The sequence below is a fragment of the Neopsephotus bourkii genome, unplaced genomic scaffold (genome assembly GCF_033783945.1).
Source record: "Neopsephotus bourkii isolate Nb327-2 ecotype Australia unplaced genomic scaffold, CSIRO-AGI_Nbou_v1 NB_207, whole genome shotgun sequence".
Classification (NCBI taxonomy): Eukaryota; Metazoa; Chordata; class Aves; order Psittaciformes; family Psittacidae; genus Neopsephotus; species Neopsephotus bourkii.
Genome location: NW_026900719.1, coordinates 86,888 through 111,181, shown reverse-complemented (window position 1 = coordinate 111,181; position 24,294 = coordinate 86,888). Strand labels below are relative to the sequence as shown.

The following is a 24,294-nucleotide window of genomic DNA, read 5'->3' as shown; positions in this document are numbered from 1 at the left end:
ATTGTAATAGTAAGTAACACTCTTTCCTGTTTGATTATATTGACTATGTATCATATATGTTAAAAACTGACAGTGTTTATCCATATAATTCTGTTGCTTGACAGTTTAAGTGGATTCATTTTGAGACTTAAGTTTTTCTTTTTTTGCGTACATGTGTGTATTTTACAGGGGCAGAGCTTCCTGGTCAGATGATTTCCATTGCTGCTTCAACAATTGCCATGGCTATTTCAATGACAGAAGACGTGTCCAGTAGTGAACATTCCTCAAAACCCTCAGGTGACTGAATACTCTGTAAGAAACATTTGAATTTGCTCTAAAGGCATTAAATTGGAGGGAATTAAGAACAAATCTCAAATTAGTTCCTATTCTATTCTTCCTGTCCAAAACAGCACACGTATACTTACCTTGTGAAACAGGTTTATCTGTTTTTAAAATGTTAAGATGACAGTAATAGAAAAGCTGTCTTGCAAATGATAGTTTACATGGCTGCCTGTACATTTAGAAGGCCTGATTAGAAGGATTTTTTATGTTTCATTGTTTTGGTTTGAGATTTGCTGGTCATTGGTTTGTTTGTGGTGGTTTGTTGTTGTTGTTTTTCTTGTTAGAATGAGAGTATCTTTTTTTTTTTGTTAGTGTTTTTATTTTTCCTAGTCTTTTTTATTTGTTGGCAGTTAAAAGACATAACTTGACTTCTGGACTGGGTACAGACAGACTGGAATGATTTTTGTGTACATCACAGTGACAAAGCCCCTCTTTGTTCAGCTACGGCATGCTCAAAAGTCTTTCTTGTAGTGAGTTTATTTGACACTGTAGCTTGAATCACAATACCTTCACTTGCAGTAACACAACTAGAAGCCTGTAAGAAATGGCTAGAAAGAGTTGATAAAAAGTCATTTTGGTGGCCATCACTGGATTTGTATGCTATCATCATTTTTCTGGGTAGGCCTTTGATGGAATTCTACACTAGAAAAATAAGCTATTATGGAGATATCTGGAAATTGAAAGATTTTATCAGTTTCCCGCAAGTAGACAAAACAGGTCATTAAATTTGACGGAATGTGAACTTACAAAAATTAGTTTTTAAGTATAAAAAAGGCAGCTTTAGACAACTTATTCTTTTCATATCTTTGTTGCTACATTTTAACATATCAATGTAAAATTTTTGACTATCATCAAAGGAAATATAAAACCCTATGGATGTATGTCCTGAAATGTGAGAACGGAGCATCATGGTGACAGTTCTCTTACATCACTGTCTCTAATTTTGGATTATTATTATTATTATTAAGATTATTATTTTAGCTGGATTTTTGAACATGAGGTCAAGCAGCACTCTTCCACAAATGTGCTGTTAGTGGTTGTGTTCTTGTTTGTTGCCCCCCTTTTTTTTGTCTTTTTTACTTAGTTACATTTTTTTTTCTTCATTTTATTTTTCCTGTTTTCATGTCCTAACTTTTATAGGCCAAAAGAAAACTTCAGTGGTTTTACAAAGGTGTCTTTTGTAGTGAAAGTGGTTTTGATTTATTTTCTTGAGACTGTCAACTAGATGGCTTTTTTGTCTTGCAAATTCTGTTGCTTTGTTTCACAGCAGGAAAAGAACAAATATGGAGTTTCCTGCTTACTCCAGCCAATAGTTTAAATGATTTTCCAAGAATCTGTTAGGAATTAGCATTTTATTCTGTGATATGTGTGAAGTATCCTTTTGGTCATCTTTGGTTTTGAACGGTGTGAATGGTAATGAAACATTATTCTTGTACAGAAAAGATTTTACCTGCCTGGTTAAGAAACTACAGCTCTTGGTTTTCCTTTGCAGTGATTTTTGGATGTTTTTTTTCTTTTTCTAAAAAATCCACTTTTAATATTGAAATTAGAGAAAGATGATTATTTGTGAAGGGTGTACTTTCATCCTGGTGTTCTGAAGGACTTTTTAATTAATAATGATAAGATCCCTGTTTCATCTAACTCTGAAGATTTTATTCTTACACCTTCTCCACAGAGATGCAGACACTTGCAACCCTGCTTATGCTGTTGTTCCTTCTTTTAATTAAAAAAGGGGAGGAGAATAATTCAGAATGCTATTCCAGCAAGAAATTGACTTGATAGAGAACATAATATATAAAGAAAAAAAGATGTCTTAAGATGGCCTGGAAAATAATCTTTTTTTTGTTGTTATGATGTTTGAATAAGTACCATACATATTGATTTTGCTAGAATTCTTTACAAGTTATTGTGTTAGCCATTTGAGAAAGACTGTCATACTTTCATTATTTGGAACACAGGTTTTTTTAGATGTCAATCTCTAAAAATATCATAAAGCACACTACATGGGGTTTTACAGAACCTGAAGTCACTATATACTGCTTTCAAATTTGTGTTCCTTTAGCACACTGTAAGCTGGATCCATTTGTTTCTATTAGTACTCTTCTACTTTGTTTAAAAATAGACTGAGCAGTACAGGGGAATGATAGGACCTCTATTATGACAAAACCACTTTATTCTTTAGGAAAACTTTTGTTTGCAGGTAACTTTATCTCCCCTTATGAAGAAAAGATACGAGTTATTTTTTCAAAGTTTAGTTTGTATGATAGGGCTGGCCTTTTATCCCTTTGAGACATGAACTGATTTACCAAGAAGCATTCCACCTGAAGCGTCTGTTGTGTTTAGCTGCTTGCAGAGCTCTTCTTTCAAGATGCATGCTCGAATTCCTTTGGAGGTATTCTGAAGTTCCGCCAGACAATCTTACCAGCAACAAGCTGATGTTTCTGTGTCATCTCAGTGTCTATCAATTGGGTTAATCAGTAGTTCTGCATTATTGTACTAGTGTGGTGGGGGACAAGTTTATAAGCTCTAAAAATAGTTCCACTTACTTGTAGAACACCAGTGCAGACTTCTACAACAAAAGAAGAGTGTTCATCCAGTGTGTGAAGCTGCAGACTTTGTCACTTACCACGACTGTACACGTATGACAAATATGTTTTGTCTTTCTGTACATTCTAGCTGCCTTGCTTTAGGGTAGGAATGGCTTTAGCGACACACGGTAGCTAAAATCACAAGTGTGGGACATGAGTGATATGCATGTAGTATATTGTAATACAGTTTTTAAAGCAGTTTTCCTTTGTGGGAGGAAGGTGGTTGGTGTTGATGTGACACAAGTCCAGAAGAAGAGTTGTTTTTATTGCTGCAGTATGTACCAACATGACAAACTGCCTTTTATTCTTCAGCATATTCTTTCATCAGCCTGAAAACTTTTCAGATTTTGTTGTGTGTGAGTTCTTTCACCATGGCTGCAAATTTTTCGCAAGTAATGGTGTGTGGGAAGTGTGTGCGTTTTGCCACCAGCATGGGGCCTCAGTAACATTAACACCAGTGTTCTTAGGAAGAGATTCTGCATAAGGCAACTGAAAATGGATTAGGTGCAACCCATACTAGATGGATTTACCAACTAAAAAATTAAATAAATAAACTGCTATGTTATCATACAAGAACTTCAATTTGGACATAATGTTTTTGCCTGAAATGACTCTTTATTATTTATTTATAAATGACTTTAACGCATCAGTTCACATTCTTGAATTGAATTTAATGTTCACTAACTTACAAATCACAGAATGAGATTTGTTACCCACTAATTTATGCTTCCTCTTGTTACTAAAATCACAGTGTGTTATGTTTGTAATGGGAGTGTTCAGGAAACTGAAAAGCATAGTAAGAAATTTGTCAATGTATGCTATATGTTTTGTTTAAATGAACTTTGAGCAAATCTAAGATTTCTTTTGAGTATTTGAAGTAAAGAAATCAAGGATTTCTTTCAAGACTTAAGATTTCATTTAGTAGTATTATTTTCAGGGTTTTATGTATCTTTGATAAAATATTTGGCTTGTAATTTATTTGCAGTGACAGGAGGCCTCTTAGAGGCTGTAGCATCTTTTTTTCTCCTCCCAGCATTGCTTGATATGGTGTTGAATGATATGGGAGAACTTACACAGCCCAATACTAGCTTTTCAAAATTGAGATCAGTGCCCAGGTTGTCCCTACCTTTTAAATAAATTGCCAAAAGAAACTCCAAAACCCAACCAAAAAAGAAGAAAAAAAAAAAGAGGTTGATTTGCCACTAGGGAGCATATTCTGTCCTGTGGTGAACATTAATGTGATCATTTCCACTTCTTTGTTTGCATTTGTTCATTTTAGGAACGACAGAAGGTGATCAGCCTCCACAAGCTTCATCATCTGTCTCCTCCTCTTCATCCTCTTCTGGGAGCAGACAAAGAGCTGAGATTGGATCTTTTCTTAGAAAAAAGAAAACTAGTGATATTTACTTTGTTACACTTGTGTGGGCCATTGTCATTGTCCAGATCTGGCTAAACTTCTGGATTGTGCAGCTATTGCCGGTGCCTTTTGCAGGTAATAATTCAGTTATTAGAAATGTATGTTTAATGATGACTTTGGATAGCCTTAGTCTTTGTGTTAAATAAGGTAGAAGGAAAGGCTTGTAAGCTTATGAGTTTTAATTTAAAATGTTTCCACAATTTTTTGTTAAGATGCTTCAAGCAGGAAGATGGATGTGCACTGTGCTACCATCTGGAGGACAACTCTGTAAAATGCTTTGTGTGTTGACTGTTGTAATTACCTGGAATAACTTAGTGACGTACATTATAAGAGTAATTTGGTTTAGAGTGCTTTGGTTTTCTTGCACTTGACGTCATGTCTTTCACGGCTTTGCACCTATGGACGGAGACTATTATGGCTGTTATTTAGTAGTGAAGTACAGCTCATGCTAACTTTTAATTTTCATTAACAATGGGTTGCTAGGCTCTGTGGACAAATCATGAGATAAATTTGATTCTAATTCTAGCTCTGAGGTTAATTAGCTTATTTGCTTCACATCTACATGCATCTGTTCTTTTATATATCAAGCAAGAATGTAATAGTTATGGTAGTTATCTAAAAATGTTATTTTAAAACTGAATGCCACTTTTCCCAATACTATTTTGGAGGATGAATAGAGAAGATGGGAACTCTGGAAATACACATAAGCTAATAAGACTCTGAAGGCATTTTCTCCTTTCCCACTCCTGTAAACAAAATGAGTTTCCTAATTTGCTTGGATTTTCTCTAAGCTTCAGTTAAAATGCTGATTTTCAGCATTTTAAATGTATTTAACATTAAATGTAGATATCTTCTGTTTTACCAAGGGCTGTCCCCAGCTAGCAGCCAAGTACCTGCAGACCCAGACAGTCTTTTCCTGTCTTCTGGTGTGGACTTCTTCCATGACTGCACCTCCTTTGAGGAGGTACCAGCTTGGGTGCCTCCTCATCCCTAAGACGCAGTCCCTTTGAGAGGTGTGCCTGCTCCAGCATGGCTCCTCCATAGGACACAGTTCCTCTGAGGGGTGTACGTGATCCACCATAGAGCATTTCTACTCCCCTGGCCTCTTTATTCCTTCTGTTCCTTTTTGGTCTCTACTCACTTGTTCTTTCTGTGTTCTGTCCTCTTTTCCTGCTCTACTGTTTTCTGCCCTTTCTTAAATGTATTTTCGCAGACCCACCGCTTCTGTGCCTGATGGACTCAGCTTTGGCCTGTGGTGGGCCCATTGTGGAGCCATCTGGACTAGTTATGTCTGGCACAAGACAGCCCCTGGTCTTTCCCCATAGAGGCCACCTCAGTGGCCATCCTGCTACCAAAACCTTGTGATTTACACCCAATACACAAAGACATTATTGTTTAGTTGTGCATATGGAAATAATTTCTGTGGGGCCATGCTTACAGGTTTGAGGGGCTGTTAACTCTTAAGAGGCATGGTGAAAGGAACAACTGCGTGTTTGGCTGTCGCACTGTAGCAGCAGCTAAAGGGTAGTATGATGGTTAGGCATATAAATGACTGAATACAGGCAAGAGGAGAGGGGTTTGAGCTTTATTTCATTCCAGTGTAGTTGCTACAGAAGAAACTGCCTGGTTTTGCTGTTTGAGCATCATGGGAAATTGTGATGGCAGGTTGGATGTAGCTCATAAATAAATCATAAAATGATAAATGGATTAGAAAATAAGTTTTTAGTCCTTCTAGAAGCAGAGCTTATGTGACTTAATTTATTGAAATGTCAAGGGGTGACCTGCCACTGTTTGAAAACACCTACTTGGGTGGGAGAAAAAAATTGATGCAATAGTTTTGCATTTAAGCAGACAACAGTGAATGGTTTTAAGCTTGAGCCAGACGAGTATAGATGAAAATGCACATCTGTAACTGAAATGGATGAATACTGTTGTGCCATTCATTAGGTCTAAAATAGCTACGCAAACAATAAAATTAAGCCAGTATAGAAATTGATTATGAAAATATTTAGGAGTTGTTGTCGTAACAGTGAAACTGGATCATTAAGTGCTTTTTCTTGGCATATAACTGAATATAGCTAGATCATCACAAAAATAGTATTAAAAGGCAGTATAATGATGAATACAGATTTAGAAGAGGGAACACATTAAGTGTCAGAAGGTGAATGAAATGATGATAAGCTGGATTGTTAAAAGAGAGGTGGCATTAAAAATACTTAATAGCAGAAAATAGGAAAGCTTATAAAGCAAGTTTCCTTGCAGCTGTTCAAGTTTTAAAGGACACTAGTAACTTTAAGCACTTCTGAGACATTAAGGGTAACACTTCTTGAATGTAAATAAAATAACTCCCTAAAACCTTAAATAAAAAAGTATTCGTTTCACCAGAATTCCTTATGTCTGTAGACAGGACTTATATGAAGTAGAATTTAGATTATTAGAAATATCTTGGTAGCATTAAGAATTTTCCTTTAATGCATTTGTACTTTGGTAGAATTAGAAGCTCTTTCAAAATGGCTTTATGTAGAGGGTGGAAAAAGTATACCATAATTATATCATAAAATGAAATGGTGAAACAATGACTTTTGAATTCAAAAAATTAAGCAATAAGCTAGGTTGTGGAACATTTGTAGTATTTTGTTCAGTGGTGCGAGGTTGGGAATCCTGGTACTCTCTCTTTTTAAGAGCTTTCATTTACTACTTTGCTTGTTCTGTTGCATCATACTGTTAATTCTGTTTGTCTTCAGGTAATTTTCTGCTTCCTGGAAACGTTTGGAATGTCTTATGCAGCCTTCCTCTTTTGCTCACAACCTTGTAATAACAGTCCTCCTTTAGCTTTTTCACTCTTCCCCTTTCTAACCTAATGTAATTATGACTGTGTGACTCATTGGTGCTCCTCCTGACGTTACCTTTACAATGAGTGTACACTCAGTTATTTTAGAAGATATTATTTAAACTTTTAAACAATAGCAGAAGGTTAGAAAGCCATTTAAGGAATGTTGTTCACCTTGTAAAATGCAAGCTTGCCCTGTTTTGGTGAGCAGCAGTTTGTGTATTTACCATGAGTTGCATTTCATCATATGAAACGTCAACCTGTAAGTTAGGTGCTGGCACTCATTATTATTTTCTTCTATTTTGTACGTTTGCAACATGATCTTTAGTAGAAAGGTGATTATAATATAGTATTTCTTCAAAAGAATAAATCCCGTATTTGCCACATGGTGGTGCCAGAGGGTAAGTAAACCACACATTCGCGAATTGTTGCATGAGCTCTCTATGAACAAGAAGGTGAAATATTGTGCAAGTGGCTTACAGATAATAGGCTTGTGTGGAGCTTTAATAAATGCACTGTTACTAAATTCTGGTTTAAGAAAAAATGGGGAGAAATTTGGAGAATTACGTGATTCTGTGGCTAGTAATTTCACTTTGTTTTCCTTTAGAACAATTGTTTTCAGTATTTGGGGATGTGGTATAATTTTGCTTAAAGATTTGTGTATCAGTTGATAGCAGGACTGGGTTGTGAGAGACTTTCCGGTCTGTTACTGCTACATAAAATAATCGTAATCCTTTATGTATCTTGTAATTTTTCAGTGAAATCAGCTGTAATACAAATCTTTGTTTATCATGTGAATTAACTCCTGTGTTCTGATGTTAAATATGCTAGTAGCTTTGGAAGATTACTGTTTTCTTCTCAGTGATGAAAAGGTGGATAATTTGAGAGGTGTAGCATTTTGTTAAATAAAAAAAGAATATGGCAAATATTTCATGACTGTTAAAGGTCTATTAGCTTCCAAGGGAAGTTTCATATGTATCATGCTGTTCTGCTTTTACATTCCTGATTGTGATGATTCACAACTTTTGCACATACGCTCAGTAAGCAAGCGAGCACAGTGCCACTGCAAAATTGGAATCACAAGCCTTATGCAAAAGTCTCTGGGCTTTATTTCATGACAGCTAAGCAGACATGAGCTGTGTATTTCTGTAAATATAAGGCTAGACATTTCTAGTGTTGTTGAGAAGCTATTTTCGAGTGGATTTGTTAGAAGTGTTGGAGAAAAGCTCTTTCTGGTAACAAAATTCTTCTTTTTGCGGAGAAGTTGTAAATATTTCTTGTATTTGTCTGTTTTTGAGGATCATTGTGGATTTTTTCTGAAGCTTTGTGTGATCATCTTCAAGCCAAGATAAAAGGCTGATCTCAAAATAATATTTTTGATCTTTAAAAGCAAAATTAATCAGTAATTGTATTTCAGTAGTTGAAGGTTTAAATGAACACTACTGTGAAATGACACATAATCCTCTGTCAGTTCTTAAAGGAAAGATACAGCTTTAGCTCTATAGAAGGCCTAGAATGTAAGAATTGAGTCTGAAAATTTTATTATATGTATAATAAACCATTAAGTTCTGGATGTGGTATTTTATATGTAGTCATCTGAGGTGTTGTATATGTGAAGATGCATAAATCCACTGTACTGGAATCATGGCATGGTACCTGCTTATCCCAGGCCTTGCTCAAATGGGTTAGCTGTATAATAGGTAGTGTGCAGGCATCTTTCTTCTGCTGCCATCCACATTGCATATGGACAAGCATGGTTGTAAAGTGAATGAAGAGAGTAGTACTAAAACCACTTGAAAATTTTGAAAGTGGTTCCTAATGGGAACTAAAACTCAAGAATCCTTTTTTCTTTTTATAGGCCTTGTGATGTGCTCCTCTGAAATCTCTAATACTTAATTTCCTTCTTGTGGTTACAGTTTGGGCACTTAAAAAGCTCGTGGTTCATTTTGGAGTTTTGAACTTCATGGCAAGCCATTGCAAAAGTTGGTGGCAACTTGTTGAAAACTTTGTGAAGGAACGTCAGGAAGCTCTTGCTCCACGGCCCATCAGAGGGCTTGGAAGAGTCATGTTAAAGCTTGACAGTAAGGTATTTCCACTTACTTCCTTAAGCAACTTGATTTTTATTTATTTTTTTTCTCTGTTCAGTCTATGCTGAGATATTTTAATTCTAAAAATAAATGTCTGTCACTAATGGACACGTCTCTCATGTGAAACTGTATCTGTTTTATGGTGTGTTTTAAACCATGTCTCTTCTGTCACTATTCACTCTTAAAGTACACGTTTAAAATTTGTTCAATGACTACATGCAAAGCTTGACAGAAATCACTTTTTAAAGGTTGAGCTAGCTTTAGGAGATTTCATATCTGAGCAAGGCAAACTTCTTGTGGTTCAGACATCTTACCTGATTACAAAAATAATGAAGTTAAGTTTGATGAGCTTTAATCTGGAGGATGAGATGTTCCTAATTCTGTTGTGAAAGTGTAATCTAAAAACCAAGCCATTTTATTCTGTAAGTAGGGCCTGAGCTAGATAAAACACTTTTGTACTGTGTAGAATTATACTTGTTGAACACGGTGGCATGTTGATACAGAAGGAAGGCTTTCCTTTGTAAAAGAAGAAATATGTAGCATAAGGTATTTGGGAAGTACCATAGAATAAAGCTTAGGTTCTCCCTTCCCCTCTCCCCCGGTCAAAATGCACCCACATTTGCACTGTAAATTGCAGAGCTGGAAAGCTCCACACAATTTAAGAACACTCCTTCATTTAGGATTGTGAGCTTTGCCTTTACTTGATATATTATTTTGTTTGTAATAGCTATGTCAGTGTGCAAGAATGTGCTTTCTGTCACTGTGTGTTGAAGTATTCTCTGCTTTAGAAAAAGCTGTTACCTCAGAGTTTCTATAACTGAAGAGCTGAACCCTAGAAGTGCATTTGTCAGAGCATCTGTATCTTGGCAGATCCATCAGCAGATTATAGCTTTGAATTCCTATAAGAAAAAGAAGAGTTTAAGCCCAAATCTAATGGGTAAATGGATGTCAAAAGGTCAACAAAAGTGTTAAAATGGCTGTAGGAAATAAGTAACAATCTCACAGCGTTCATTGAAGAAGAATTTGAAAAAGCCTTTCAATGTGGCTATGAACAAGATAAAAGGGGGTTTCCAAAGGTAGTGGAAATTATTAACGTGGGGATAACGCCTTACATTATACAAAGCTTTTCATGAAAATGTTTTGTAAGTAATAAGAATTTCGAGACACAATATTATATGTATTTCATTAGTTGTTTAGTATCCTTGTATTGCATAATTAAGCAATGCCATATCCTTCCTAATATCACTAAGTCTTTTCTCCTTAAAGAAGGTAGGGCTTTTGTCATACTGTGCAACAGAACTTTCCACTCTTCAGCTTAAATGTATTTAAGGTCAGTTTATATTCATGTTGTTCCTGTCTGAGCAAAAGAACAATGTTGGCACAACTCAATTCTCCATATACCCCCTCCCCATTTTTTAGATGATAGTCATATACGCCTTCTGAGTCTGTGCTGTGTGTATTAAAGCAACTGAAGCTCTTCTAGCCATTATAAAGACATTTGCTAGTCTGCATGATTCTACTTGCTTGTGCCTATTCTAATTACAGTTCACCTGGCTTTATCATGGGTGGCTGGAATTATATATGGTCTTCCAATGCTTATTACACTAATGCTTTTGTATCTTCAAAGTTCTATTGGATATGCTTGTTCTGTGCATTGTAGGATCATGGATGAATCTTACCTTGTGAGAATTTGGGAAGCAATGCCATGGGATATTGTCAGTTCTGATATTTGCAGGGACAGGGAAAGGAGAGGAAAGAAAGTAACATCCTTGCAGGTCTTTTTAGGAAGTTTTTTAGGAGGAGCTGTATTGAAGTTGGATTACCAAACGTTTTAGCTTCACTAGGCACTGTTAAAGAAGCAGTAAAAATATACAAACACAAAGTAGAAATCCATGGAGTAAATTGTTACAGCTTACATTTTGTGCTTGTGCATGAGAGAAACCAAGATTGAAAGATTATTTCCTTTACAATTGGATATTTATTTTTTATGTATATATATATATATATCTATATATTTGTGGTTTTTTTTCCTGAGCTGAGTCTCCTTTTGGTTTTGGTCTTTGTATACTGAGTTGACTGGAGGTTGAATCTCAGCATCAGAAGGTATGGGGCTTTTAGCTAAGTACAACAAGGCATTGACAAAGGTCTGTGTCACACACATATTTGGTGGTATTACTTGGTCTTTCTAAAGTTGTATGCCTGATTAAGAAATAGCTCTGGTTTTGAGTAAAAGGTAGTGAGAATGAAGAAGACCTCTTAGAGTAGCATGTCTTCCTCGAAGCTTAGGAAGCTAGTGTAGATGGTCTGGAAAATAATCCATTGTGAGAAGTGGGAGAGTACTGCTCATGCATGCCAGTATTTGAGTTTTGCTGGTTATGTTTCTTAAATAAAAGGAGGAAGAAAAGAATGTTCTTTCCCACTACTTACCAACCTATGGGTATCTTGGAAATGCAGAAAAATTTGAACTGAAGAGAAGTTCTGATCAAGAGGAAAGAAAGTAGGGAATTGCTTTTAATTTCCTGTATAGACAGTGCGTCAAGCTGTGCCTGCCTATATGTGCAAGCCTGCTTTAAATACAGAGTATGGAAATAGGATGTTCTTTAGTCCCTAGTGGTTCATTAGAGCCATGGAGCCAGCAGACAGAGCAGTTCAGATACGAGAGACTTCCTGGGGAAAGAGTAGAGAGGTTTCTGTTGTCATCCATCACTCATCTTAAAAGTTAATAGATATGGCATCATGCATGTTCTTACAAAAGTCAGGAGCAAATAATTTGCTTCACTATTTTTTTATTTTTTTTTAAAGAAGGCTTTTCATATGGTGACAGTAGCTTTATTTTGATTAGGGATTGTGAGGGAGTTCAGCGTAGGCACTTGCTCAAGTGCAAGCACTAGACATTTTATTAATTAGAATGTGCTAGTATTTTGCATGCATGCTTTCTGCTAGACTTCAGCGAATCTTGTAATTATTATATGCTTTTTCTTGGTATAGTGTACTGGAATTTTATGTGTGGAGGACTGGAATAGATTGTTTAGACTTTGGGGAAAGTCAAGGTTTGGTGCTTCTGGTACCAAATTTAGCACATAGTTAAACCAATCACCGAAAGCGGGCACAATCTCTACCAGTTCATACATTAGTTTAGGAAATACTCCCGTAAGCATGTAAGAACTTACATAAGCACCTTTCCAACAGAATACTGGAAAAGTGGCTGTAGCCTTATTAATTTTGGATGACCTGAAGGTTATAATTAAACTGTAGCCCCTTTTTAAGTGTAAATTGATTACATTTCTAGAACTACGTAAACACCAGTACTGGTAAGATAGCAGGCAGGTAGAGCCTCCCAGATATTGTCTTAAACATTAATAAAAGAATATTTTTGACATATAATGCTGTTTTGTAGTTACTGTATTTATCATCTGATTTGAGGAGCCTGAAATTCTAGAAAACTGTCGAAGATTTCCATTTATATTCTGCTAAAATCTCAGGCTAACAACAGAGCTGTAGCTTTTCTTGCATTGGACTTTCAAAATGGAGATATTTGGCTATGAGATTTACATTTTTACCAAAATGAACCTAATGTATAGTGTTTTTTAATACACAGGAGTAAAGTTAAAGGCAAAAGTAGATTATTGAATTGGCAAAAAAATTCACCTTTTTTTCATTGATAAATTATTCCATAGGTGAAGAGGTAAAATAGAAACAAATTCTGCAGTGTCAGTTTAAAGCTTTTGAAGCTTTGTCATTGCTTTCCATGACTGATTCTTTCCATGAGTAGTAAAAGCTAATGAAAGTAGGTGCTTTGTAACATTTTATTCTCATGTTTCCTGATGTTCATGTTTCTTTGTAAATCTGCTTCTTGCTTCTGATAATAACTTAATTAACTTTCTGGGTTTCTTTTAATTTTAAATGTTCCTACATTTTGTTTTCATTGGGAGGTAATGTCATTTCTGGCAACTGATGAAAGCACTAGATTTACTGAGCATTCAATGATCTTGTTTTTCAGGGAGAAACAAATTTCGCTTGCTTGATCTTAACCTCTAACACAGATGATTAACAATATTAAAGCTTTTCACAGTTTTGATTTTGCTGCTGATTACTAATAGCTAGAATTAACAGTATAGCCCTACATAAACTAGTTCTTAAAACGAGTGTACTTGAGCAATATGGGTAAGAATTAGTGAAGAAAAATAACTGTAGTACAAAAGGAGAAACTGACTCTTGAGAAGTGCAAAGAGCCTTCTGCACGACCAGTAAAGTTAGGTGAAATCCATACATTTATTTGATCTAGAATGTGCTGTGTATGTCAGATTTAATTACATATTTGAAGTTGTCATTGAATGTGAATGTTGTAATAAATGTGGTACTAAAAAAGCCAGCCAAAATTTGTCTAATTGTAGATGACATAATAGGAGTGTTTTGAAATACAGAGGAAAGAGCCTGAATGGGAGCACTAATGAAATAAACAAGTATCTCATGTTAAGTCTTCATGTTTTGCTAAAGTGCCCTTCTCAGAGTATGTTTACAGGTCCTGCTCTGAAATTTGAAATGTTAGCTCTTAGTATAATTAAACTGGAATTGCCCAGATTATGCTGATGGCTCTGTTAATACCATTAAATATGAATTGTTATTTGTTCTATCCCTCTTTGTTTCAAATAGTGCATGTTAATAGTAAAGTCTCGTATCTTGCATTAGAAGTTGTGATCTTTTCTTCCTATTGCAGTTTACCTTTTGTGTCTGGAACAATTTCATTTTCATTGTCAATGACTTTGCCTGCCTCTCATTGCTTTTTTCCCCCTTTTCTATTACTGCATTTTTCAATAATTTTCCACTGTGTTCTTGTCTTTTTCTTTTTTTTTTTTTTTCTTTTTCTTCCGTCTCCCCCTGCCACTGACAAGCTGTGGCACTGGCTTAATAAGAAGGTAAATAAACAGAAAACTTGTGATTCCAACTAATGGATTCTGTGGTTTTGGGGAGTTCTTTGGCTTTTTGGTGTTTTTGCAGCATGAACACTACTTAACATGCCTTGCTTCTTAGTTTTCTCTCCCAAGTGTCTCATCCAGCTCTTGATATAAGCTACTGAAGGTCATAATTCTACCTGATCTCTTGACTTGTAAATGAATGCACATAGCTAAACGTTTTGTACAGCAGAATATTGCATTAGCATTTCAAGGAGCAGTTTGATTTAGCGGCGCTTTTATTTAAGAACAGTTGATCCCCACCTGCTCCCCACTTGTATGCATGACAAATCCAGTTCCCTCCTGGACTGGAGAGCTGTCCGCTACTCAGAGAAAGCATCAGTTAACTGAATTTACGTGGGAGTGATGAAGGTGAAGTGCAGCTGTAAAGCAGTGAGTGTAAGTGATCACAATAGTGCACTGGCTAGCTTCAGTCAGTGCTGTTAATTTTTCACTTTTGAAGTGTCAAGCTGGCCTGTATACTCAGTGGTATTCAGTGTAGCAGGAGCAAAATGAGAATACGAACGGTCTCAGAACTTTTGAATCTGAGGACAGTCCTAAGGGAAGTGAGGGCTAGCAAAGAAAAAAAATAAAATTAAAGGACTTGGTACAGGTAAAATATTTTTTTTTTCTTTTGTGTGGCTTTAAAAGTGTGATGTGTTTTATAAGAAATACACTCCTTGGTTCCCATGGTTTACCTGAGCCAACTAGGGTTACCTACTTTATTTTTGAGAGCTGACATAGAATCATAGAATGGTTTGGGTTGGAAGGGACTTTATAGCTCATCCAGTTCCAACCCCACTGCCGTGGGCAGGGACACCTTTCCACTAGACCAGGTTACTCAAAGCCCTGTCCAGCCTGGCCTTGAACACTGCCAGGGATGAGGCAGCCGCAACTTCCCTGGACAACCTGTTCCAGGGCCTCACCACCCTCACAGTGAAGAATTTTTTTTTAATATCTAATCTAAATCTCTCCTCTCTCATCTCAAAGAGAAGTTAAAACTCATTCAGTCCATGTTTGGCCTCACATGTAATTGAAATCTGGACAACTCAATGCAGTGATATTTCCCGGGGACTTCGGCAGTGTCATTGCTTCAAGCAAGCACAGAGCTGGGGAACCATGCCTGCAACATGTGCATTTGTAAGACCTCAGAGTTTTAAAGGTGAAAAGACTAGGATGTGATAAAATATATGGAAACAAAGTAATTAAGTGAAAGAGAAAAAATCAAATACAGTATCTGGAAATGAGTTACGTTTCCAGCACCAACTTTTATCCTCACCACTTCAGTATTAGTGGGAAAGTCAGCATAGTTGCTATGGTTTTATAAGCAACAACCCATCCTTGCCATTCAGTAGCCAGTACAATAGAAACTATAGATCTGCCTTGCATGTGGTGGAAGATACCAAAAATACTGTCACTCTGAACAGTGTTGAAGAGGAACAGAGTAGAGCATGGGGCCATTGGCACAACTCTCTAAAAGTTTCTTGAGAACAATGAAATGGGGCTGCACAGCTGTTATCTGCTGTGGGTGGCAGATGGGCAAGAATGCGGCCTGTAGTGTCCAGGCTGAGCAGCTATAATGAACTTAGAAGGTTTGATCTTCATTAAACTCAGTGAATTTGATGAGTAAATTCAGCATTATGTGATGGGAGGGGGAAGGGGAGAGCTTTCTGTGTTTCTGAACAAGAATGTAGAGTTGCTCACTTCATCATTGAGTTGTATTTAAATAGTGAATTCAGTTCATGATGCAGTTGTATCTGTCTATTAAGAGGGGATTTTTTGAATGTTTTGTTGTTTTAAGATGACATTTTTATTTCCTGACTTGGAAGTGTTTGTGTTATGGGAGTGACTTACAATTAGCAAATATGTGCAACCATAACCCTACATAAAATTTTTTTATTAGGTATTGGTTTGTTAGCGCAGTTAGGCGAAGAGCTGAGTTCAGTGAGCCGCAGGTGAAACTTGAGTCTCAACTCCTTTTTTTCTGGCTCTGAGTTTGTAATCTTCTTGTTTGAAAATTCATGCATGTGGCTTTTAATTTTTTTAATTAATATTGATAGATTGCAAAAATAATTTCACTGTAATTGCTTTAAAGTCTAAAATGTCTGAATTTTGAGCTGAGATTTTCATTACTGGGCAAAACTGCAGGTACAGTTTCTTACCAGAGTTATTTCTTGATTCCTAGGAGCTATTTTTCAAAACTGTTGTTCTATGTTATATCATAGGAAGAGATCCTGAAAATCCTATAGTGTTACATGCAGTGCTGACTTCTGTTGCATGAGCAAGTAGTAATAATATTATAATCAAGATGGAGGAAAAAAACCCCAACAAAAATCCCAAAACACCCCCCCCCAAAAAAAGGCAAAAAAATGGTAAGCAGACTGTATCAGGTTCTTATGAGTTTGTTTTGTTCTTTCTTTCTTAAAAAAAAAACAACAAACCAAACACCAAACAACCTAGATTAAATTAAAAAAAAAAAAGCAATCATACTTTGCCAGAGGCAAAGAAAGAAGATTTGTAATACAGAACACTGGATGCAGTTAAAAGGTTGATTCCTTTGTACCTTTTTCCTTCTTGCTGGTCTCTGAAGGGAAGTATTGTGAGAACACCGAGATAAATTTGTGTTACTCTACCAAGAAAGTAAAAATACACCACCTAGAGACCTCAGCTTGGAATGACGGCTGGAATGATTATGATCGATAGTGAGAAACCCTTTCTTTTCTTCCTGTTCTAAGAGCTTCTGTCAGACTTGCTAAAAATTTTTTATTTTTAATTATTATTATTCTTCTGGCAAACAAGAATAGCATATGCTCAAATAGTTTAGCAAGGTATATGTAGCCCAAAACATAGAATAGATTCGTTTGGGCTAGCATGATTTGTTCCTTATAACATTGTCTATGGCTCAAGTCCTTGGAGAGAACTGCCAAATTCTGCTGTAGCTGTTGGGGGGACACTGGTGTAAGTAGACCGAGACCTTATATAGCCTGTTCTCTATCTTTTTTAATTTACCTACTAATGTGACTCATTTCCACAGAACCCTGAGATGTGTCCTGGTTACAGGCCTCCCCTTATTCTCATCAGATGATATTAATAAGATGATACCTTCAAATATTAACTGGGCTAAAAGGAAATGTCAGCAAGTCTAAGAAATGTCTTAGATAGATATCCTGATAGTTAGTGAAGCTGTCTGAAGAAAGAAAATAGTGTATTTTGGCAGTTTTATGTAGATTTAATTGAAAATGAAGTAGATGTCTAGGTATGCTTCATCGTGTGGGCAATGCAGTAAATAAAACATACTAGAAAAACTAGTGCTCTGATGGCTATGCAGCGTGAAAGATGAAAAAATGAATTCTTATACATGTAACATGGAGAATCTGTCTAGATAGTAGGATTTCCGATTGTTAAGCATGAACTGTAATTGTATTATAGTCAGTTGTATTACATATGATTTTGTATCATCACCTAAAAGCTGAAAGAGGGAGTATTTGCAAATTATTGAGAAGCATTTTAATGGAGTGCAACTCAACCTAAAAGCATTTTTTTACAGTGAGCTTAATTAAAAAAAAAATAATTAAAAATTGTTACCTTTCCCTTCAAAACTGTGACAATTAAGGATAGTTTTTTTTGTGGACTTCACAAATAAGTAACATTTCAGTTGGTTTTACAAGTGTGACCTTCTGTAGCTTAGGAGCCTGGCTTTCCTTTACCTTTGTGTTATTTTGGATGATACGGCAACATCAGCTTTCTGTTGTTGACTAACCTTTAGATTAGAAGCTTGGAACTGAATTTAAAACATCATGATCTTTGGCTAATGACTGGTGCTTAGTCAGTATATGTTTGTCTTTGTGTGCATGCCCATGGTTTACAGGGAGGATGTAAAGGGAGGTCTGGCAGGTTTGGGGTAAGAACGAAGTCCGGACCTGCTTCAGTGGTAAGTACAAGCACACAGGGATTTAACAGACTAGCTTACCTGCAGTAACATAGCACCTATACAGTATTTAGTATGAGTGTGCAAAGGTGAGTTCTTCTGAAGAAAGTATTGTGGGTAAGTGTAGGGGAAGGAAGGGAGGCTTAATAGCAAACAAATTAAAGGAATGGTAAATATAGCCCTAAGTGAATATTGTGCATCTGCTTATACAATACTCGGTCCAGTTCAGTGTTCTTTGATATGTATGTACCAGTCATGTAACCTGGATCTCCTTAGGACTGTGGTGAGAGATGTAATTGCAGTACCTGTAGGCATACCAGAGCTGGCTTTTGTCTGGCTTCCTTGGGCTACCTGCCCAAGTAAATAAACTCAAGGTGTGCCTGCATGGCTGAGGCTGCTGCTTTTTCTGGTACATCAGAGCTACCATTACTTTACTAACTAGTTTAAAGGTAATTTGGGCTTCACATGTGCTGCAGCTGCACCTCAATAGCAGTGTAGGCATACTCCAGCCCACAGTAAGGTGTGTCAAGGAAAGATCTGCTGTTCATCATGCTCTAGTTCAGAGAGAGTCCTCATCCTAATCTTCTGGTGCTGATCTTCTAGTAGTTGCTACCATGGTGAAACACCTAAGCCATACAGCTTTAGCTGTAGTGGGATTTCAGCTGTTGCATACTATTCACACAAACGTTGAGGCTAGCATTGTTTGAAATCTCTGACACTACCTCCATTTCTTGCATTCAGTGAGTCTGATTAAGATGCTATATGCAAGACTAGCTAGTGGATTTCTTTTCTCTCTAACTTAGAAGATAAATTGCAATTAGTTTGAACTTTGTTAACTAGGAAATAACAGGGGCAGCTTTAATTTTTTATAGCTTCATTTTGAAGTCCATGCTATAAAATTTCCATCCCTAGGCCACCCAGTGTTTTTGAGTGATATTTTTGATTTCTGACCTTTAAAGCAGGGCCTTTTATTTCTTGCTTCTCTTGCATAATCCTTAGATGGATGTGGGGCTTGGAAGGGCACAGCAAATCCTGTTTACAGTCTTATTTCTAAAGTGCTGCATGTAGAGGCTACTCAGAGTTTTTCAGAAAGCTGTAGTACTGCTGTAGGCAGGTAAGCTCCCTCTAGCACTGGCAGGGCATTTCTGATGGCTGAAATATTTCAGCAGTGCCAAATATCAAAGAAAAGATTTTGCAGATTCTTTCAGGTTCTCTGAATTCCTTTCTGCAGGTCACAACACAGTGCAGATTTTGTTACAGAAATTTGCTGGCTCAACACCTTGTTTCTTTTAAAAGGATTTTGTTTTCTTCCAGCTTTCTTCGAATTGAACAGCAGTTCTAAAATGCTGAATATACTCTTCATGTTAATTTGGATCAACAAGAAGCTAGTTGTTAAAGAACTTGAAGTTTGAAAATAATTGCTTAATATATATTAACTGCTGAGATGCTACAGGATGAGCACCAAAAAACAAATCCTTGCCTTTTATTTTTTTCCAAATAGGGGATAGAACTTCATTGTTAGCTAGCTCAACTCTTTTACAGCAGTCTGCAGAAGTTCCTGGGGCAATTACACATGTCCAGAGAGGGTAGATAAGAAAGGACCAGTGTAAACCATCTTCAAGTGTGTTAATAGTTTTGTAAGATCTCTAACTAGAAAGTTACTAGCCTGATCACTGAATATAGGACTTGTAGTCACTTGAAAATACTTTCATCTACTGCACACTGGCTTTGACCTCAGTTCTCTTAAAGCACAAACTTTACATCTGTCCTGCTGCTTTTTCCTGCAGTAATGTCAGATGGAGTAGAAAGAGGTTTGGTATTTGAACCATAGAAGCTAGAAAATTGTATTTGATGATACTTGCTTGGGCTTTCACAGATTTTTTTTTTTTATGTAAATAGCAAGTTTGTGTACAAGATGAAGCTCGTCTTGCACTGTTCCAAAGCACTCTGCAGAGTCATGTGGCTGTGAAGGTCTATTGTTTTGAATAATACTATCAGAATTTCTCCAGTCTTAAGTGGTATACCGATTTGTTTGTGGACATATATAGAATGGGCCTTTCCATACCCTAATGGAACAACATATATGCCTGTTTCCTGCATCAGTAGGTTTAGCTGAGGCATGTTCAATGCTGAGCATCCTTTTGAGAGTAAAAGTGGATAGAAATAGTTGGTGCTGAATAATCGGCCTGATGTTCAGTAATGTAGAAAACCTCTAGCCCCCTTCCAGTTCAGAAGGTAATAGGCAGCTTTAAAAAATTGGTTACTTGTAGAAATACCCATTTATTTTGTTTAGATACATGTAAGCTAGTCAGATTTGAAAGTCAAAGTTGTACTTTACAGCATACCTTGATAGATTTCAAGTCCTGTGCGGATAGTGTCCGTGAGTTTCCAAGTTGCTGAAGGACAAGAAACAAAGACAAGTTTCTAAGTTCATAGCTGACATGAATGCTAGTTTCTTTAGGCCTAGTAAGTAGATGTTGAATTATTGCTTGCTTTGCAGAGAGCTTGCTATGTCTTGTGGTAATGTGTAAATGTCGTTTGCAAAATCACATGTCACACCATGACCTTAATCATGCTAACATCGCTTGTTAATTGTTCATCTCCAAGCTTGGGCATAAATGCGGTTTGTTTAGAGCTTGATTTTGCACTGTGATTGTAAATAAAGGTAACAATACTGTCATGTAGCATATGGCATTGCTTTCATGAAAGATTGATTTATATGCTATGATTTGGTTTTTCTTTTTTCTGCACAGATGATCGTGTGGTTGGAGAAAATGCTAGATAAAATAATCAGCATTTTCATAATATTTTTGCTAGTAATAGGAACCCTTCTGCTAGCCCTGCTCCTTACTGCAAAGGTACTGTGTGCTAAGTAACATAATCATAGAGTTCATTTTAAATGCTGAATGGAGGTTACTGATGTTTATGCAGAATTTTGTAGCTTGAGGACTTTTTTGTGATTTAGCAACTAAATGCTTTGTAGTTTAAGGTGTTACCATTCCAAGATTTCTTACATATAAAGATCTGTATATTGTATTTATATGTTTATTTAGATATATGGCAAAACAAGTATATAGGCATTTGGAAATATGAAATTTATTCTAGCAAAAGAAATACTAGCTTATATGTTATAGGAACAGATTTGGTTTGCATCCTGTTACACTTTCCATGTCAACAAAAGAGTTACTTAGATTTTTTTCTTTTTAATTTACCTTGATCATGAACATCTTTGCAAAATGCTTAAGGTTTATTTATCAGTTTGTTTGTGTAATTGCCTGTAATAACCTCATAGTATCCTGTTCTGAATTTAAATGTGCTGAGGTTCATGATCGCATACTCTCTGAAGTTGATTTTTGGTTTGTGGTTGGGTTTTGGGTGGTGGGTTTTTTTTTTTTGCTCACCAGAAGAGGTCACTCATGTACTTTTTTTTTCCTCCTTGTGTTTTGTTTTGTTTTTTTAATGGGGCTGTTTCATACTTGAAACAGTCAATGAAGAGTGGAGATTGAATGTTTGACTTGAATACGGTTGCAGAACAAAAGATCAGTGGGTTCTAATGCAGCCTCCTTTTTCCAAAATGTAGGCTTGTATAATGTTGAGTACTTAAAATTGAAAGCTTTAAAAGTTGTGCAAACATTCCTGCCTAAAGCTTCTTTATATTCATAAAAGGACCATTAATGTATTTATAAAAGGTGTCTTTCATCATTCTTATTGAAGAATTAATTTGGTGAAGCACTTCACAGTATGATCGGTCATGTTAGAGCTGAGCATTTATTAACTTTTACATTTCTTTGATCCATGGCTTAAAAAGATATATCTGAAACTGTGCTTTGTATTTTTTTAGTGCTTCCCTTGACCGTGCTGCTGTATTATTAATTTTTTTTCCACTGATAAAATTTAAATTTCCATTTGCTATTGCTAGTCACACAGTGTGTGACCAAAATTGTCAGAACAGAGTGATGGTTATGGTATTGGCTGCTTTATTGGGGTTAATGGCACCTAATCTTTCATTGGGTTAACCGAACTTCCAATTCTGCGTTGGAAGAATTCTTCCTGAAACTGGTGGTGTTCCTCCCTCCCACCCTCCCCTCCTTCAGGAAAAAAAGGGGGGGAAAAAAAAAAGAAGCCTCTCTGAATGTAGGAAGAGTTCCTGTTTGCATTATGTAACATTTCTCCTTTCTATATTTAATTTAGGTACATCAAGAGAGTGTTCACATGATTCAAGTCACAAGCAGCTTGATCAATGAGACAGTAGCCAGTCACCCAGAATGGGCAAAGTAAGAATGCTGAAGTTAAGCGAATAGTATAGGGTGGGTGAACAAGTTTCCAGGTGCTCTTATGCATAATTTTTAATATAAAGATCCCTTAGGTGAACAAAAATGGGAGTGACAGTTACAGGCAGATGTAAAAGGTAAACTCACAGGCAGCAGTAGTGTTTATGGATTACTGTGGAGGACTGTCAGTGTGGTATCTCATTTGAGGACTAGTTGGACTTTGGTGACGAAGTACAGCTGTATAAACTTCTCTAGTTTCAGTTTTGGAGGGGAAACTTAACATAGTGCAGAGAGCAGAGGGATCAACATTATTTTCCCTTTTACCTGTGAAAGTAAAGTAATGGCAAATTAGCTATCTATAGGAGGTTGCAAGATGAGAGCTGAGGTATTTTGTTAATGAGGAGAGCTGGCTGCAGAATTCCTTTGAGGAAATAGGAGCTGAAGAAAATGATTTTGGAGTGAACTGAAGAACAGTTCACGGCTGGAAAGAAGAATGGTGGATGGGGAGAGTTTGGTATTAATCAGCTGGGAAGGGCTGTTCCTGTTAAGTGAATCTTATCTGTATAGTGTGGGAAGTTTCTAAGTTGCAGTCTATCTAACGATTAAAGCAAACACCGAGGAAGCTATTAAGGGTTGAGAAGATTTTGAGAAGTGCATGTAGAGAAAATTGACTTAAAATGACTTAAAACATGTTGCTTCATCTGGTCGCTTTTTCAGGGAAACTATGTTAACAGTTTACATTCAGCTCATAATTCAGAAGGTTGTGTTTGCAGCTAAAATGAGACTGCTTCACATAGTATTTTCAGAACTAGAACACTAGGACAATTTCTAAGAATGTGGTGTGAATAACATGCATACAGATTAAAGAGCAGATCTCTTTGAAAAGGTTGAGATACCAATTTAACTAAGGTTTCAGGAACTTTGGAGAATTCCAAATGCAGTGACATGCCTTAGATTTAATTGTGATTTGCTTATCAAGGAACAGCTTTTCTCATATGTAAGAGAAAATATTCTAGTTGTAATCAGTTTATATGTAGCTTAAATGCTTTTGTTGTTTCAGAATGTTAATTTGTAATGTGTTGTGGGTGTAATGAGACAAGTAAACTACAGAGCATTTAACTTTGTTTTCCTTCTTTGAAAACAAAAAATCAGCTGGCTTCCAGAAGCCCAGGTTATTCAGAAGGCACTCAATTCAGCAGTTAATAATGTATACCAATATGGCCGAGAATGGATTACACATAAGGTGAGTTCCCCCAACATTTTTAACTTTTTCAATTCTTGTGTTTCATAAAAGTAAGGAGAAAGAAAAATACGTTTGTCAGCAATTCTTTTCTGTGTGGTTAACTGTTTTGTTGACAGATCTATTCTTTTCACTCTCTAGTTTGGGGTTGAAGGAAGGGTGGGAATTATTTCAGTAGTCTTTTCTGCTCAGAGGAATGTTCATTTTTAAGAACTGAAAAATCTGTCATCGCTTTTAATAAGATTGCCAGTGAAAACACATCAGATAAATATGACTTAATTTTTTCATCTAGCTTTAGCTCCTCAATTGTAGACAATGAAGACTTTATTTATTTTTAACTTTTTTTCCCCACCAGCGTTCTCATTTCTGTGTGGGCTGTGTGGTAGATGGGATTTTTTTTTTTTTTAATAATTATTTAAGTTGACTTTCTTCAGGAGAATTTGGCAAGATTCATTTGATACCTAGTCCACATCTCGAATTCTTTGAAATATTTACCCTAAGGATGATCAAGGGATGTGGATTAATAATTTTAGAGGTAACATTTGTTTTTCAGTGCAGAAGGAAGTCCTCAGCTTAGTGCAGCAAACAGAATGTTTTTCTGCAGACATGCTCATGTTGTGAGCCATGTTGTCTGAAATGTGCATTTGATACTGATACTCA

General features: G+C 36.3%; 1 protein-coding gene across 3 annotated transcripts in view; it reads left to right on the top strand.

Annotated features, from left to right (window-relative positions):
• TMEM245 (transmembrane protein 245) overlaps positions 1-24,294 on the top strand; it is a 75,671-nt gene that overhangs the window by 12,325 nt on the left and 39,052 nt on the right. For 2 of the 3 annotated variants that reach the window (XM_061344282.1, XM_061344281.1), the window contains exons 4-10: positions 169-276; positions 4,189-4,401; positions 9,073-9,242; positions 14,136-14,159; positions 20,877-20,981; positions 22,315-22,397; positions 23,547-23,637. In XM_061344282.1, coding sequence (XP_061200266.1) covers positions 169-276; positions 4,189-4,401; positions 9,073-9,242; positions 14,136-14,159; positions 20,877-20,981; positions 22,315-22,397; positions 23,547-23,637 — 794 coding nt within the window. The remainder of the gene's footprint in view (positions 1-168; positions 277-4,188; positions 4,402-9,072; positions 9,243-14,135; positions 14,160-20,876; positions 20,982-22,314; positions 22,398-23,546; positions 23,638-24,294) is intronic. The other variant, XM_061344283.1, reaches the window with a different exon arrangement.